We start from the raw sequence: 16,529 nt of genomic DNA, 5'->3' as shown, positions 1-16,529 counted from the left end.
AACCAATAGGCGATCGTTGGAATAAGGAAGCCGATGACGGCCGATCGCAATCTAATCTTGCGACCGGCCGTCATCGGTTTCCTTATTCCAACGATCGGTCTATTGGTTCACCGGGCAAGAAGGCGAACAGTGCAGGGCGCGGGACACACGGCCTGAAGCGCGGCAACACGGGTCGGCATAATGCTGGGCAGGCCGACACGGTCTTTGCATCAAGGACTCGTTCACTGGACGGCGAGGGAAGAAAAGTGGCATCTGCGTCAAACTGCTATGCACCTGTGGAGTCTGGTGATAGTGGTGATGGCGATTATCATTATTCCCCCGGTGAGTCCAATCGTGGTCCGGCCATGGAGAAGAGCGCAGGAGACGCGGCCACAAGGGAGGCGGCTGGGACTGCCGTGGTTCTGCTCCGGAGAGGCAGATCGGCGTTATTGTCTTGTCAAGGACCCGTTCACGGAACGGCGGCCGGGGAAAAGGGGGCCCTTCTGCAAAGTATACTGCGGCGTATACTGCAACTATGGTTTCTGACCATAGTATTTGTGTTGACCAACAATGTATGAGGCACTTATTCCATTTTGTCTTGTGCATCGAACTTGTTGGTCTCACTTTCTTCCATTTTAATCATAGTAGGAACCGGATGAAGACCCCGATGCAAGCGAGCCTGGTGGGTAGAGAGGAGGGAGCAAAGGAGGAACCGGATGAAGACTACTTTGTATCTCGAAATTGTGAAATTTTTGACACTTGCCACTATATATGTATCTCGATCTGGCTCTAAGTACTGTGATGATGATGTATAATGTTGCTATGTTATATGTGTCCATATTATATCTGTCTATATTATACCTGTATACTGTGTACAAAACCTGTATAAAACCTGTATAATACACCAGGGAGCACAAAATCGAGTATACCTGTACATTGTTCTGTGGCGCACCAAAATAGAATTCAGTGGCGCACCTATTTTTGTGGCGCAGCTGGTCCATATGCGCCACAGAACACCTTAATTTCGTGGCGCATGGTCCGGTGCGCCACAGAAACCCTATTTTTGTGGCGAAGTTTCTGTGGCGCACCGCCCATGCGCCACAGAATCATGTTTTCGTGCGCCACGGATGAGGCTTTTCCTACTAGTGACACCGACCTACACAGAGGGGAACAATGTTCTAGACGGTGGGGAACAACAACCTAGACAGAGGGGAACAATGGCCTAGACGGAGGGGAACACCGACTGACATAGGCATCCCCAATGGGCCTGCCAAAGATGGTACCCGGGGTTTTACTAAAGGCCCACGACCCGAAGATTATGAAGTTCGGAAGCCCAGTTAGGAGAGTTTGGAAAGATAGGATTGTATTAGGAATCTTGACTTGTAACTATTGCGGGGCGTACTCATATTGTCTCCCGAACTCTGTAACTTGTGTATCACAAAACCCTCGGCTCCACCTCCTATATAAGGGGAAGTCGAGGGACGAAGAGAGGATCGATTCATTGTCAACACAACCCTAGTTTTCTAGTAGTCGAATACTTTTCCGGCTGAAACCCTCGAGATCTACTTGCCCTCTACTTCCAACTAAACCCTAGTCTACAATTCGTAGGCATTGACAAGTTAATCCCTTGTCACCGACCTACACAGAGGGGAACAATGTTCTAGACGGTGGGGAACAACAACCTAGACAGAGGGGAACAATGGCCTAGACGGAGCGGAACACCGACCTACACAGAGGGGAACAACGTTCTAGACGGTGGGGAACAACAACCTAGACAGAGGGGAACAATGGCCTAGACGGAGAGGAACACCGACCTACACAGAGGGGAACAATGTTCTAGACGATGGGGAACAACAACCTAGACAGTGGGGAACAGTGGCCTAGACGGAGGGGAACACCGACCTACACAGAGGGGAACAATGTTCTAGACGGTGGGGAACAACAACCTAGACAGAGGGGAACAATGACCTAGACGGAGGGGAACACCTACCTACACAGAGGGGAACAATGTTCTAGATGATGGGGAACAACAACCTAGACAGAGGGGAACAATGGTCTAGATGGATGGGAACACCAACCTACACAGAGGGGAACAACGTTCTAGACGATGGGGAACAACAACCTAGACAGAGGGGAACAATGGCCCGTCCAGGCGGCGGGCGCAGTGGTTAGCGGCGGCCTTGATGGCAACACTGCCGCCAGCCAGCCTTCTGCCAACGGGTCGCTTCCAGGGGGGCTGCAGCATGCTCGTCCGCACAACGTCCAGCCCGACGCATCGTTTTACCAAATTGGGGGCACGAATGGGTCAGTCTGTTTACGTCGTTCCGGTGAAGCGTTCGCGGGCTATCCTTCTATCGGCGCGGACCAAAACAAACAGCCTAGAACCGTTGGATCGGCTCACTAGAGATACCCTCAGGGAATGACAGAATTATGTGTCCGGCACCATTTCGTGACCACGCTGTACCCGTCATCCATGTCTCCAAAGTCCAAACGAGTACGGTCCAAAATAGGAGGAACCGTTCTACAAGCACATGCCTTCGCTAAGACGTTGACAACTACACTCGGTTTCTCACTCTCCGTTTTTTTTTTTCAGTTTAAGGCGATCGATATCTGTCTGTGCGGATAGTCGACCCAGATTAGAAGTCCAGTTAAAAAAACATACATTTCCACGTGTTAAAAGAAATGCTGGGTAGAAAAATCGCACAAACACGACGCAAGGCTACCTGACGCAACAGACACAATGCACCGGCTCCTCGATTGCTGCCGGATATACATACACCAAAGCGCACACAAGGCGCTCCATGCGTCTGCTCTCCTGGCTGCCTAGCTCACATGCAGTTACGATGGCTACCCCAGTTGAGACTTTTTGAGAGAGTGACAGAATTAGTAGCGGCCGCGACCATTTATGTACACATCACCCACGTCTCCAAAGTCCAATTAATTACGGTCCAAAAGAGGAGGAACTAGTCTACAAACAATGCCTCCACTAAAATCTTGATAACTACACTCGGTTTCTCACTCTTAGTATTTTTATTTTTATTTAAGGCAGTTGATATCTATTGCAAAGAGTGTATGCAGATAGTTGACCCAGATTATAAGGGAAGTCATATAAAAAAAGTAATGCATTGCCTTGTTTACAAGAAATACCGTGGCAAAAAAAAAACGTACAAACTGGACGCAACAAGAGGCACACAACACCAACTCTCCGGGTTGTCACTAGATATACATCACTAGATATCGAAGCTGCACACAAGACACATGGCCACACGACCAAGCTGCCCGTTGCAACTCGCAACCCACGATGCTATCTGCATACCATGGACGTCACACGACCGCCACCCCGACGCAACAACTAGATCAAATCAACCTTCGCATTAACCCAAGATGAACCAATCAGATCAACGAACTTGCTGCCCCACACATCACTAATTTGCCATGCAAACCACACTAGGCCACGATCATGCCTCGCATAGTGCTGTTGTTACATGGAAGATCGAGACCGCGAGCTCGTAAGACCGCGAGGGCTAGAAACTCGAAGGCGACGTCTCTAACAAGGAAGTGACGCGTCCGTTATCGCACGCTCCGGTTCTCACTCTTGGTGTGACCTGTTAGGCTGCTAGCTTATTTTAGATGGTCTTTCATGTCAAGATGAGCTGTTAACTCATTTTCTGGGACCAACATGAAAGTCTTAGCTGTCAAATATCAATTCCAGGCATTACATATATTTAGATTAACTATGACATCTCTGCACTTGAGACTCGAGGTCTTTCCATAACACATGAGGCCGGTGATACGTCCAAAATATATCTACTTTTCTGAACACTTTTGTTGTTGTTTGCCCTCTATTTTGTGTGTTTTGAATGCAACTAACACGAACTAACGTTGTTTTCAGCAGAATTGCTCTGGTGTCTCGTTTTTGTGCAGAAACCCAACTTTTAGGAAAATTCCTCGAAAATATCGCAAAACTCATATTTCACCTGAAGACTCACGGAGCCAGAAGACGAGACAGAGGGGAGCCACAAGGGGCCCACCCCTAGGCACGGGCCAGGCTTGGCCTCGCCTAGGGGTGGTCTGGCCGCCTTGGCCACCCCCTTGACCTCTCCTTCGCACTATATAAAGCCCCTAACCTAAAATACCGGGGGGTCGACATTTTTCCAGAAGGGTGTGGGGGACCGGAGGTGAGGGTGGGTAGGGTTCCCTCCCCGTCGCGCACAGGAGCGATGAGCGGGGATGGGAGGGGTCCATACGTTAGGAAATGTCCAAGCATTGGGTGTCTCCACCTACAGAAGTGCATAGGGAGGTGGGGTTCTCACAGGGAGGTGGGAGGAGGGATCCCGCTCAGAGATGGAGTTGATGATGACGGTGGCGAGGTCGGACACGAGGTGCGCCGCCCAGCGATTGTAGGTACCCCATCTCCGCGACACCAGGGCCCGCGCCCATGTTCTTCCCGGAGCCGAGGGGCCAACCAACCTCTTTTCAGGCCGCCTCGTTGCTAGGATCGAGAGCGATTGGTTCATGCCGGAATGGAAGCGTGGATGTGGGGGTGAGCAGGACACATGAGGCGCCCGGCTGGTTTGGCGGCTTTGGCCACTGGCGGTGATTGTCTCGCGGCCATCAAGCGACGGGGAGGCCGGGCGCTGACTGGTGGGGCAATCACCACGTGTGTGTGCGTGCCGAGACCAACCTGGAAGTGGAAGGAAGAAAGGTTCGCTCGGTCGGTCAAGACTCGACGCGGCGACTGGCGACGGCCCAGGGAGAGAGTCCCACGACAGAACGTGGCGATGTTCTGTTTTTTGACAGGATGATGTTTTGCCACTTGGCACTCCGGGTAGACTTGGCCCATCGTTACGATGGTACCACTTGAGACTTTGAGAGAGTGACATAATTGTTAGTGGCCGCGACCAGATGTCCCATGTCTCCAAAGTCCAATTGATTACGGTCCAAAAGAGGAGGAACCAGTCTACAAACAAATGCATTTACTAAGACCTTGACAACTACCCTCTGTTTCTCACATTTACTATTTTATTTTAACTTAAGGCAGTCAATATCTATCGCAAAGAGTGTATGCAGATAGTTGACCCACATTACAAGGGAAATGATGTAAAAAAAATCATGCATTGATTGTTTACAAGAAATACCGTGCCGAAAAACCGGGACGCAACAAGAGGCACACAACACTGTTCCCGAGGTTATCACCCGATAGGCAGATATACACCACTAGAATTCGAAGCCATGCACGAGACACAAGGCCACGCGACCAAGCCGCCAGTCGCCACTCGCAATGCAGGATGCTATCTGCGTACCATGAACGCCGCACGATCACCACCGTGACACAACAACCAGATCAGATCAACCTTCGCATTAACCCAAGATGAACCAACCTGTGGCTGCTAGCTTATTTTAGATCGGTACTAACGTCAAGATGAGCTGTTAGGTCATTTTCTTAGACCAACATGATAATGTTAGCTGTACAATAACAATTGCAGGCATTACATATTTCCATAAACTATGACATCCCTGCAGACTTAGCACTTAAGACTCGAGGTCTTTCCACAACACAGGAGGCCGGCCAGGGGCAAACGTGTATCACGCGTCCATACAGTGCTACAGGGATGCAGGTGATCCAGGTCAGATGGTCACTGCTCCCCCACTAATTACTTACGTGGCACCCACGCCGCCCATCGCTTTCCTTAAACCCCCGGCCGATCGCTCCCGTTTTAATAGCCCCCCTGCTCCCCTACAGAAACGCGCAATCCCCGCAGCACATCTCGAGATCCCGCATCCCATCCCATCGCGTCCGATCCCGGCAGGCAGACCAAGCACCGATGGCCACGCTCACCGTCCCCGCCTCCGTCCCGGCCGTCGGCGACGACTGCGAGCAGCTCCGCAAGGCCTTCGAAGGTACGCTGCCTCACTCCAGCACACCGATCCCCATTTCTCCGCGCGATCGGTGTGATGACCTGTGTCTGTCTCTCTGTTTCCGCTCGCGCGTGCTGCAGGGTGGGGCACCAACGAGGCGCTCATCATCTCCATCCTCGGCCACCGCGACGCCGCGCAGCGCCGCGCCATCCGCAGGCACTACGCCGAAACCTACGGCGAGGAGCTCCTGCGCAGCATCACCGACGAGATCTCCGGCGACTTCGAGGTAACCAACCGCCTCGCTACTTTTTCCTCTGCCGCAAACAGACAAACCCCGACCGTTTCCAGATCTCTGATCGACCGTTTCGCTTTTGCCGTGACCAGAGGGCCGTGATCCTGTGGACGCTGGACCCCGCGGAGCGGGACGCGGTGCTGGCCAACGAGGGGGCCACCAAGTGGCAGCCCGGGAGCCCCGTGCTCGTCGAGATCGCCTGCGCGCGCGGCTCCGCCCAGCTCTTCGCCGTCAGGCAGGCATACCACGACCGCTTCAAGCGATCGCTAGAGGAGGACGTCGCAGCCCACGTCACCGGCGACTTCCGCAAGGTATACTGCATTCCTCTCTTCTGCACGATCAGTGTTCGGTGCCCCGGTCTGCTGTACCTGTCTGTGCGTCATTAGAATTGTTTTTTTGCCATATGCTAGCTTCTGACTTCGCGAATCACAAAATGGACCGCGAAATAAACCTTTATCTATGAATATTTCAGGATCAGTTATTGTGTGTACTTTGTAAATTACTCTGATTTTCTTTGTTTTCAAAAGTGTAATTGTTTCTTTGATGTTGCAGCATGCTGGTTTCTGAAATTGAAATTTTCAAAATGAAGTCTCAGATCCCTTCAGTCTAAATTCTACTAATCAAAATAGAATGCCATGTTGTCTTTAGTTACTCCGTCCCAGGTCATTGTCTGATTTTGATGTGTTACTGGTATTAAAACAAGCTATGACGTGCATGCACATTGTTAGGATATTCTAATTTACAACATGACACAATTGTTCCATTCCATTCACACTACCTTGATTTCAGTCTATGTAATGAAATAGCAGTGCAGACGTCGTTAATATTGGCTAACGGAGACCTGGATTTTTCTTTGTTTCTCCATTTCAGCTTTTGGTGCCACTTGTAAGCGCATACCGCTATGAAGGACCAGAGGTCAACACAAGGTTGGCACATTCAGAAGCCAAAATACTGCAGGATAAGATCGAGCATAAGGCTTACGCTGATGATGAGATCATCAGGATCCTCACTACTCGAAGCAAAGCTCAGCTGCTTGCAACATTCAACAATTACAATGACTCATTTGGTCACCCAATCAATAAGGTGCATACAGAGCTTTTTTTCTTCTTTCCTTTTGCCGTGTCTGTTAAATATCTGATAGGATGTCATCAGCTTATATGTTAACCTTTGGTCTGCATTTCAGTCTACTAAGTTAAATTCAGGTACCCGCAAAAAAAAGTTAAATTCAGTCATGCAATGAATAAGGTACAACATAGCGCATGACTCGTCATCTGTGCTAATGCCACTGCATTGTTCAACTTCTAAGGAAAAGTATTCAACAATTAGTATTTATCAGCTCTGCCTGATAGGAGCATATGTAATACACATTGTGTATCCAAGCTCAACCCTATTCTTCAGTTAGTACCCAACTGAAGTATAGATAAATTTTCATGTGCTTGTCTGTATTGTGTTATATCTAGATATGTTCCTAGTCATTTTTTTGAGTTCCTATAACTGATCACATTGTGGATACAAATTAGTAACAGATTTAGAGCTTCTTTACAAACGTTCACTACTTCGCAAACTCTACGTTTTACAACCATGAATAATTGAATCATCTGTAAATGGTATTCTTCTTCTTACATGAATGTTGTTCTTAGAGTTGATGATATTTAAGCGCAAGTCCATAAATTGGGCATGATCTTCCTTAACCAGCTAGTTCTGGGCTTCGTCCACTGAGGAGCTACTTTCTAACAATCTCTGCTATTTACAGGATCTCAAGGCTGATCCCAAAGACGAGTTCCTTAAAACTCTGCGGGCAGTGATCCGGTGCTTCACTTGCCCTGATAGGTACTTCGAGAAGGTCGTCAGGTTGGCTATTGCAGGGAACGGAACAGATGAGAACTCACTCACTAGGATCATCACTACCCGGGCCGAGGTGGACCTGAAACTGATAAAAGAGGTGTACCAGAAGAGGAACAGCGTCCCCCTGGAGAAGGCGGTCGCCGGAGACACCTCCGGAGACTACGAGGGCATGCTCCTTGCCCTTCTCGGGAAGGAGTGAGTCTTGCATCTGTACCCAATCGTGTTGCCCTTAATTATGTCGATCAAAGGATGAACTTGCTGTGCTAGGCCGTGGTCGCGCTGGTTGTGAGATTGTTCTGTTGTACTGGTTTGCTGCACCTTGCATGATAGTGATAATAAAATGGAGATGTGCTTTATGTTGAACGATGATACCTTTGCACTTAGCTGTTCTTGGGTCAAAATACTGAACACATGTAAGAGGTTGAGTTGTTTGTCAGCCACCTACACGAGCTGCAGTTGCAGATCCACTGCACAAGGCTACGATGGCCGTCCGTGCTTAACAGCGTCTACAATCGGTTGTTGCCTGTTGGCGACACTCGCCGACGCAAGCGTGCGTTGCCACCGATCTGGTCTCGGACCAGAAAGTTGAGCTGGTTCACCTCGTTGTCCACTGATCAGATGTTTTAGCTCAGGAGCCACCGTCCATCCATGAGATTTTTGAGCTCGGCCGATCGGATTCAGAAAGACAGGCGCGTACATAAGCCACCGTCCATCCAGTGCATCAATTTGGCACGCGAGCTCCATGGAGCTTGGTGCCAAAGCCATTTTTCGTTTGTCAGGGCGGTATCCGTTTCGTGCCGCGCGTTTTTCTTTTTTCCTTGAGTAGCTAAGCGTGTTTGGTTGGGCTTGATGTTCACAAATCAAACGATTGTACACCTGAGTTGGCCTCTCAGAGAGATATGGGCCTGTCTGACGAAATGAAAGTGTTCCTTCCAGGCCCAAACCAATTTGGATATGGCCAACTGGCCCAGCGCTAGGAGTCAAGTGTGAGATTCAGACAGCAACACGGTCACAATGTTTTCTTTCACACTGTGTTAAAATCAACCCAAAACGAGGTCGAGACATTTTGAGAACACACAGAAGTAACCGATTGTAGCACCGCAAAAAATGTTTGCAGTATAAACGCAAAATTTCAACAGAACCAAGAGCCATCAAATTATATTGTTTGTGTGTTTGCAACAAAAAAAAAGGTTTCAGCATGTTGAAAGAACTGATGCAACATCGGAAATTCCAAAGCCACTAAAATGTATTTTGAAGCACGAACCTCACTAGTCCGGGCTTATCGACAACAAATTGGCCTCGCCAGATCGGGCTTGTCGGCAACCAATACGCCTCACCGGAGCCTCGTTGTCACTAGATCCGGCTACCCTAGACCCGTCCCCCTTGGTCTATTGTTTCCCCGCTTTGGGCACGGTGGAGAATCTTCTTTGCGAAACAGAGCAGGGATCATGCATCATTATTGGTGCTGATGGGCATGTTGACGACGTCGTGGACCCTGCTTCACCGTGCCAAGGCAACAACAGTGGCGGGACTACGATGGCCAACGGGGGAAGGTTCAGCGCATCCCTAGCGTGCTGGTTGCTTTAGTTTGGATGTGTTTTTAATCTGCCCGGGGCAAAACAGAAATTGGGAGTCGAAAAAAGAGAATTAGAGTGTGTGGGCTAATGTGCATTCGACAAGCTGGCAAATCGACCGACACCATCGCTCCATTGACCGGTTTAGTTGAATCACCGTTGGGTATACCTAAAAAGGAATTTCAGTCAGTAATCCTGAATACGACTTCCTATCTCGCATAATTTAATTGTCTATTTTATCGGGGTAAAGTGAATATGCAAACGGCTCAGTGGAAAGGAAATTGCTCACATCGTTTATTCGCTAGCGCTACACTTCCACTGTGTAGAATTATAGAAATGTAGATTAGACATAGAGTACATGCGAGTAATAATGAAAGATGATACTGTGAAGCAAAAGAAATTGTTGGCCTTATTCCAATATAGGTAAAAAGACAAAAGAGAGATTACACATGAAATCTGCAACCATTAGGACAGCTCCCGCAAGTGGAGGATCGATCCTTGGAGTGTTGTTTCAGGTTGGCAGGGGGAGATAGTCGACATGGGGTTTAGATCCAAACGATGGGCTTTCATACATTTTGGAGCCATGCACGCATACAAGTCAAAAAGAAGCACAGTTCACGGCCCCCTCAACCTCAATCATCCACACTTTACACACTGCTACCTCCATGATCCTCATGGACCAGACGCTGCATATTAGCGTGTGATTGTCACTCATACCTCTCTCATAGTCAGCTACCTCACTCAGGCAGTGGAATCTTTTTTGTTTTCTCGTATTTCTGGAATGAGAGGAATCTTTTAGTTGGCATTACATGAAAACACAGTACGACTATGCCAAGAATATACATGGCCCCTAGAGAATCAAACAGTTGGCACATGATCAGTGATAAAAGAAGCGTGCACATGTTTAAGCACTGTCTCTCGGTGCTAAACATGTAGACAAAAGTGATGCAGGACAAGCACAGTCACGTTATAATCCTTTGATGGGGTGCCTGATTAAACTGAAGAATAATTTCCCAGGGGAGACAGCTATATATCCTTGGTTCATCTTGGTTAAGTAAATATCGCTACACCACGTCCGATGAAGCAACAGCTGCATATTCTTATCCAAATACTTGATCTAAACAATCATTAAGTACTATAGCTGCTATATAGGCTGTGAACAAAACTTCTCCATATGGGAAGGCCTCGGATTTTATCACAGGGCAGTCGCATGCCTAGATATTCATCATGAAACGTCTTGTACTATACAAAGGGGGCTCAGTGACTCCTGGACCAAACCGTAATTAAAAATTAAAAATTCATGGAAAAATTTTAAAATGATATTTGACCACATTTACGCGATGTACCGTAGTACTTTTTTATTTTTTCTCAAAAAAAGGCAACATATTTGCTTTAATTCGTTAATAGAGAAGAAGTTTAAGAACAAGGTTCACAAATTACAATCCGCCCTGAAAAGTCAAAAAACAGTAGCATCTTATTTCAAAAGTAAAGTTATACATCCTAACTTATGCATCTGTGTCGTAAATTTACTAAAATTGATGCAAGACCGAAGCATTTGAAGGAAGAGTATATAGAATGGATAAAACCATGGCAAGAGATGATAGCTAAAACACACATGATGACATATCAACATCTTTCACAACAACACTTTAAGAAAGTATGAACATAAATGAAAAGCAATGAAGTTTGTTTGAAGTTTCTGCAGAAAATACATTAGGCGTGGAGAAACTCAGTTCATGGTAATAATGAATGTGCCAAATGGAATATCGATGAATGAATTAGGTATGTGATTATAACACATCTTATTGTGATACAAGTAGGCGAGTAACCTATGCAATAATCAATCTCTGATAGCTGCAAGAACACATATCAATTGTAGCTAGTTTTGAAATAAGAGTATCGACCCACGAGGAGCTACTGGTTAGAGTCTTAATGCCACTTGCTACATTCCACTAAAGATTACTTATAAATTGTTTTCTAATCTCAAAATGTTTAAAAGGGAGGTGTTGTAAAAGGTTGAATATGAAGTTATAAAGCAGTAAAAACTTTATAGGAAATGGGTTGAAACTTTATGATAAAGCATTCTCAGGGATTATTGGATCCACCTCTAGCACTAGGATTCATGTTAATCAAGGTACAGTATGCTTTTAACCATATTGTGTGTGGGAGAGCTCCGTAATAAGATGCGCCCAGAAAACCATCGGTTATCGCATCTCTAAATAACCACAGTAGCTAGTCTTCTGCAAGCCACATATTAACTATTGCTATTAAGGGTTTTACCCCGTGGTTATTGATATGAGCTTAGTGAATCCCTCTTATCCCCCTCATTCATGTGTCAAAACGCCGATACGGTAATGTCACTTCTCGCCATTCACTTTACCACACTTCAAAGGGTAGTTCCCTCTCGAGACCATAAGGTAAATATTACATGGTGCAAAACACATAATATCAAGAGAGAGAACTAACACACATTAATACTTAAAACCATAGATTATCTTAGATTCATGTCATATTCATGCTAGGGTTTCTACATCTCCCCAAGAACTAATATGACTACTCACACATGGAAGCAATCAAGAACATCATCATAATCTTATGGAAGGGATTAAAGAAATGGAACGAATTCGAATACAAATCCACGATGGCAATCAAGATTACAACTATGGTTGGAGGAGGATGATGGTGATGGTCCAGCGGTTGATGATGATGAAGGGGATGATAACTTGTCCTCCGAGGATCCACGTAGCAGCCCGGATGTTGTCTTCTCCAAACTTCCGTCTTGAGATCTGATGTGGGGTGGTGTTTCTCTATTTCGCAGGGTTGTGTGTCTCTAATCTCTGATCCATCTGCGGGAGGTGAAAGTATTTGACGAGCCGGTGCTTCTGGAGGGTGGTACCGGCGGATGGTATGGGCTGGCCTTGCTCGTATCTATGCCCGTTAAACTTACTAGAAGTTGTCCTTGCATTGTCCTTTCGCCCAGGTGCATAATGAAGTGCTAAAATGATTTCTACCACGTCAAAATGCTAGAAAATGATAGTTTTCATTGATATTTCATCATTGACTTATTATTTCAAGATCCTATGTAGACAAGCATAAAAGGGCACGGTAGTGCGGTGAAATACAAAAATTCTACTACCACTCAATGATAACTTGATAAAATAACGATGTAAAAAACATGCTAAAATGCACACATCAATATCCTAAATGACGAGATCAACAGATACTAGTATCCTATCGTCTGTTATCATAGAATCATGGTGATGAGGACATCCCTACTACACCACTACCTCCGTCATTGACAAATGAAGATGAACATGTTGTAAAGCTCAAGTCCAATGAAGTTAGGATTGGACCAATTACAAGGGCTCGTGCGAAGCTCCTTAAACAATAGGTGAACTTGTTTCTAAACGATACTCTGATTGATGAGAACTTTATACTGCCTAAGTCTTGTTATTTATGTATCATCAGGTATGAAGAGGAGACAAGCATCGCACGAGGAGAAGAGAAGCAGCTGGACGTGAAGAAGGACGTGAGGCTGGACATGGAGCTGGACATGAAGATATCTCATGGACGCGCGAGGGAGGAGCGGGAGGCATGCGCGAGAGGAGAAGAAGAAGTCCAGGCCGGTCCAGAACCCGGTCCGACCGGTCGGCACGCCGGCGCGCCCGGTCCACGGCCGGTCAGCCGGGCGGCAGGCCGGATTTACCCGGCGCCAACCGGGCGTCGTACCGGGGCCAACCGGACGGTTTTGCGACCTTTCCGGTTGCCGCCCGGTCCAGGGCCCGGCCCTGACCCGGTCAACCGGATCCCAGACCGGACTAGTCCGAGTCTGTCTCGACCAGATCTATTCTGGGTCGGTTTTACTTGTATTTTTCGACCAGGACTCGTCCCGGACGCCTATATAAGTGCCTTGGACGACCCCCTAGCTGCTTTAGACCACGTTTAAGATAAACCCTAGTTCTTAGTTGTTTGCTCTAGCAAAACTATTGAATCCCTACACCATATTGCTTGATATTGTGTAGATCTCGATAAAGTCTTGTGTGATCTGCTGTTCCATTGGGAATTAGACGGTTGCAACTTACCGCTTCGTGGTCGGCGGCTACGTGCGCAAGTGTGTGGAGTTGCGAATATCTTGCAAGGTTGAGAGTTGTTGCATTGGCGACAGGGACCAATCGAGAGATCTCGTTGCGTCATACAAGTTATCATCCACTACATTGTCGTGTTCCTCCGCTGCTATCACCCCGTGATCATCAACACCACCGTTTCTTACTGAGAAGATCGGGCCACCCCATATCATCTTGGTATCAGATTTCCAGTTTTCGTCGGTAAGCCATCCACAATCCACCCCATAGTTGAGTTGTGAGTGTTTTCCTATCCAGAAAAAGCCAAAAATATTAGGGTTAGGGTTTGCCATAGCCTTAGATTGCACTAATTTCGAGTTTTAGTTGCTTTTCGTAGTTGTTTTTGCGTATCTTTTCTTGCATCTAGTATTGTTAGGGTTTGAGTCTCTATTATTCTCTAGTTTCAGTTTTGTTACTCCGAGTCCACATAGCGTACAGTGTGCTTGTTTCCCAACCATAGATACAGCCTATCGATATAAGTGACTAGGAACTTCCCCAAAAGAGACTAGTTTTACCGCTCGACAGGATGCTCATTAGGGTTTCAAACCCATTACTCCACTTGACTTGTTGCCTTTGCCCATACACGAGAGAGTTAATATGGAGGCATCCAAGAGGGCAGATTTTGTACGGAAGATACATTTGAAGACTAAAGAGTTGATTGAGAAGAAAGGCAAGACCAATGCTGCAAGGATGAATAATAAGCGTAAAGAGATGTTGTTCAAGCCTGGTGATATGGCCTGGGTACATTTTCGCAAGGATAGGTTCCCAAAGCTACGGAAGTCTAAGTTGAAGCCTCGTGGTGCTGGTCCTTACAAAGTGCTTGCCAAGATCAATGATAATGCATATTCAATAGATCTTCCAGTTGATGAGTTTGGTGTCAGTAATTCTTTCAATGTTGCTGATTTGACACCATATGATGGAGAAGACCTTGGAGCGCCGAGGTCGACGCCTTTTGAAGGGGGGGGGAGATGATGAGGACATCCCTACTACACCACTACCTCCGTCATTGACAAATGAAGATGAACCTGCTGTAAAGCTCAAGTCCAATGAAGTTAGGATTGGACCAATTACAAGGGCTCGTGCGAAGCTCCTTCAACAACTGGTGAACTTGTTTCTAAATGATACTCTGATTGATGAGAACTTTATACTGCCTAAGTCTTGTTATTTATGTATCATCAGGTATGAAGAGGAGACAAGCATCGCACGAGGAGAAGAGAAGCAGCTGGACGTGAAGAAGGACGTGAGGCTGGACATGGAGCTGGACATGAAGATATCTCATGGACGAGCGAGGGAGGAGCGGGAGGCATGCGCGAGAGGAGAAGAAGAAGTCCAGGCCAGTCCAGAACCCGGTCCGACCGGTCGGCACGCCCGGTCAACCGGGCGGCAGACCGGATTTACCCCGGCACCAACCGGGCGTCGTACCGGGGCCAACCGGACGGTTTTGCGACCTTTCCGGTTGCCGCCCGGTCCAGGGCCCGGCCCTGACCCGGTCAACCGGATCCCAGACCGGACTAGTCCGAGTCTGTCTCGACCAGATCTATTCTGGGTCGGTTTTACTTGTATTTTTCGACCAGAACTCGTCCCGGACGCCTATATAAGTGCCTTGGACGACCCCTAGCTGCTTTAGACCACGTTTAAGATAAACCCTAGTTCTTAGTTGTTTGCTCTAGCAAAACTATTGAATCCCTACACCATATTGCTTGATATTGTGTAGATCCTGATAAAGTCTTGTGTGATCTGCTGTTCCATTGGGAATTAGACGGTTGCAACTTATCGCTTCGTGGTCGGCGGCTACGTGCGCAAGTGTGTGGACTTGCGAATATCTTGCAGGGTTGAGAGCTGTTGCATTGGCGACAGGGACCAATCGAGAGATCTCGTTGCGGCATACAAGTTGTCATCCACTACATCGTCGTGTTCCTCCGCTGCTATCACCCCGTGATCATCAACACCACCGTTGCTTACTGAGAAGATCGGGCCACCCCATATCACATGGTAGCATGAATGATTAAGTTCACGAGACCAGACCAACGCATTAAGGTTTGTGGTTCCTCGTTATCCTCAGATTTTTTTTTTTGCTTCTCTCAGATATCTCAACTATCACTAGGAGATCGAGGAGTCGCTAGACAACAAGTTCCTAGCTATGCACATTTTAGGATCATGATGTCTAGATCCTTCATTAAACAACATTTATTTCCTGAAACATCTCACAAGATTGTGAAATGGAATTATGGCGCAGCATGTTGGAAGACACATATGATTCCTCAAACTAGGAATAAGAATGGAAATTTAACCCACGGGTATGGGTACCCGCGGGTACCGTACCCGCATGGGAAGGATATAGATAAACTTTTATACCCATGGGTAGTACCCGTATACTACCCATTAAATCATGGGTCGGGCACGGATATAGCCTCGTATCCGCAAGTATGCACATATCTTGCCCGTTTATTGTAAATTTCTTATGTGGCACGTCTACTTTTGTTGACTTATGAGTTAGAATATGAGAATGTGATTATTATATTTTGTTAATTTTTATGTATTCAACTACCTATTATTGAGTTGAGATAATTCATTTTTAATCAAATTTGTTATCGATAAATTTAAAATTGCGAGTGACTTATGTATAATTTGACCTACCCACCGGGTACCCAATGGGTATGGGTACCCAATGGGTATGGGTACCCATCGGTATGGGTAAAGTTTTATAACCGTGGATACGGGTACGGGTAGAAGTTTGTAAAACCATTGACTATACGGGTATGGTTATGGTATTGCTCTACCATGCTCATAACCTACCCATTGCCATCCTTAATTAGGAAGTTGTATGATTTACTTTAAATCTTCACTTTATGCATTTAT

The 16,529-nt window shown here is 46.8% G+C and overlaps 1 protein-coding gene across 1 annotated transcript; it reads left to right on the top strand.

Moving 5' to 3' along the window:
* The first annotated feature begins 5,746 nt into the window (after window positions 1-5,746).
* Window positions 5,747-8,338, top strand: LOC124672266 (annexin Gh1-like). The gene is made up of 5 exons (XM_047208528.1): window positions 5,747-5,880; window positions 5,979-6,124; window positions 6,223-6,441; window positions 7,001-7,213; window positions 7,884-8,338. The coding sequence occupies exons 1-5, from the start codon at window positions 5,805-5,807 to the stop codon at window positions 8,172-8,174; spliced, it is 945 nt and encodes a 314-aa protein (XP_047064484.1). The 5' UTR covers window positions 5,747-5,804; the 3' UTR covers window positions 8,175-8,338.
* The last annotated feature ends 8,191 nt before the right edge of the window (window positions 8,339-16,529 follow it).

Source organism: Lolium rigidum, chromosome 1 (genome assembly GCF_022539505.1).
Source record: "Lolium rigidum isolate FL_2022 chromosome 1, APGP_CSIRO_Lrig_0.1, whole genome shotgun sequence".
In the NCBI taxonomy this organism is placed as follows: domain Eukaryota; kingdom Viridiplantae; phylum Streptophyta; class Magnoliopsida; order Poales; family Poaceae; genus Lolium; species Lolium rigidum.
This window is presented reverse-complemented; position numbering and strand designations above follow the sequence as displayed.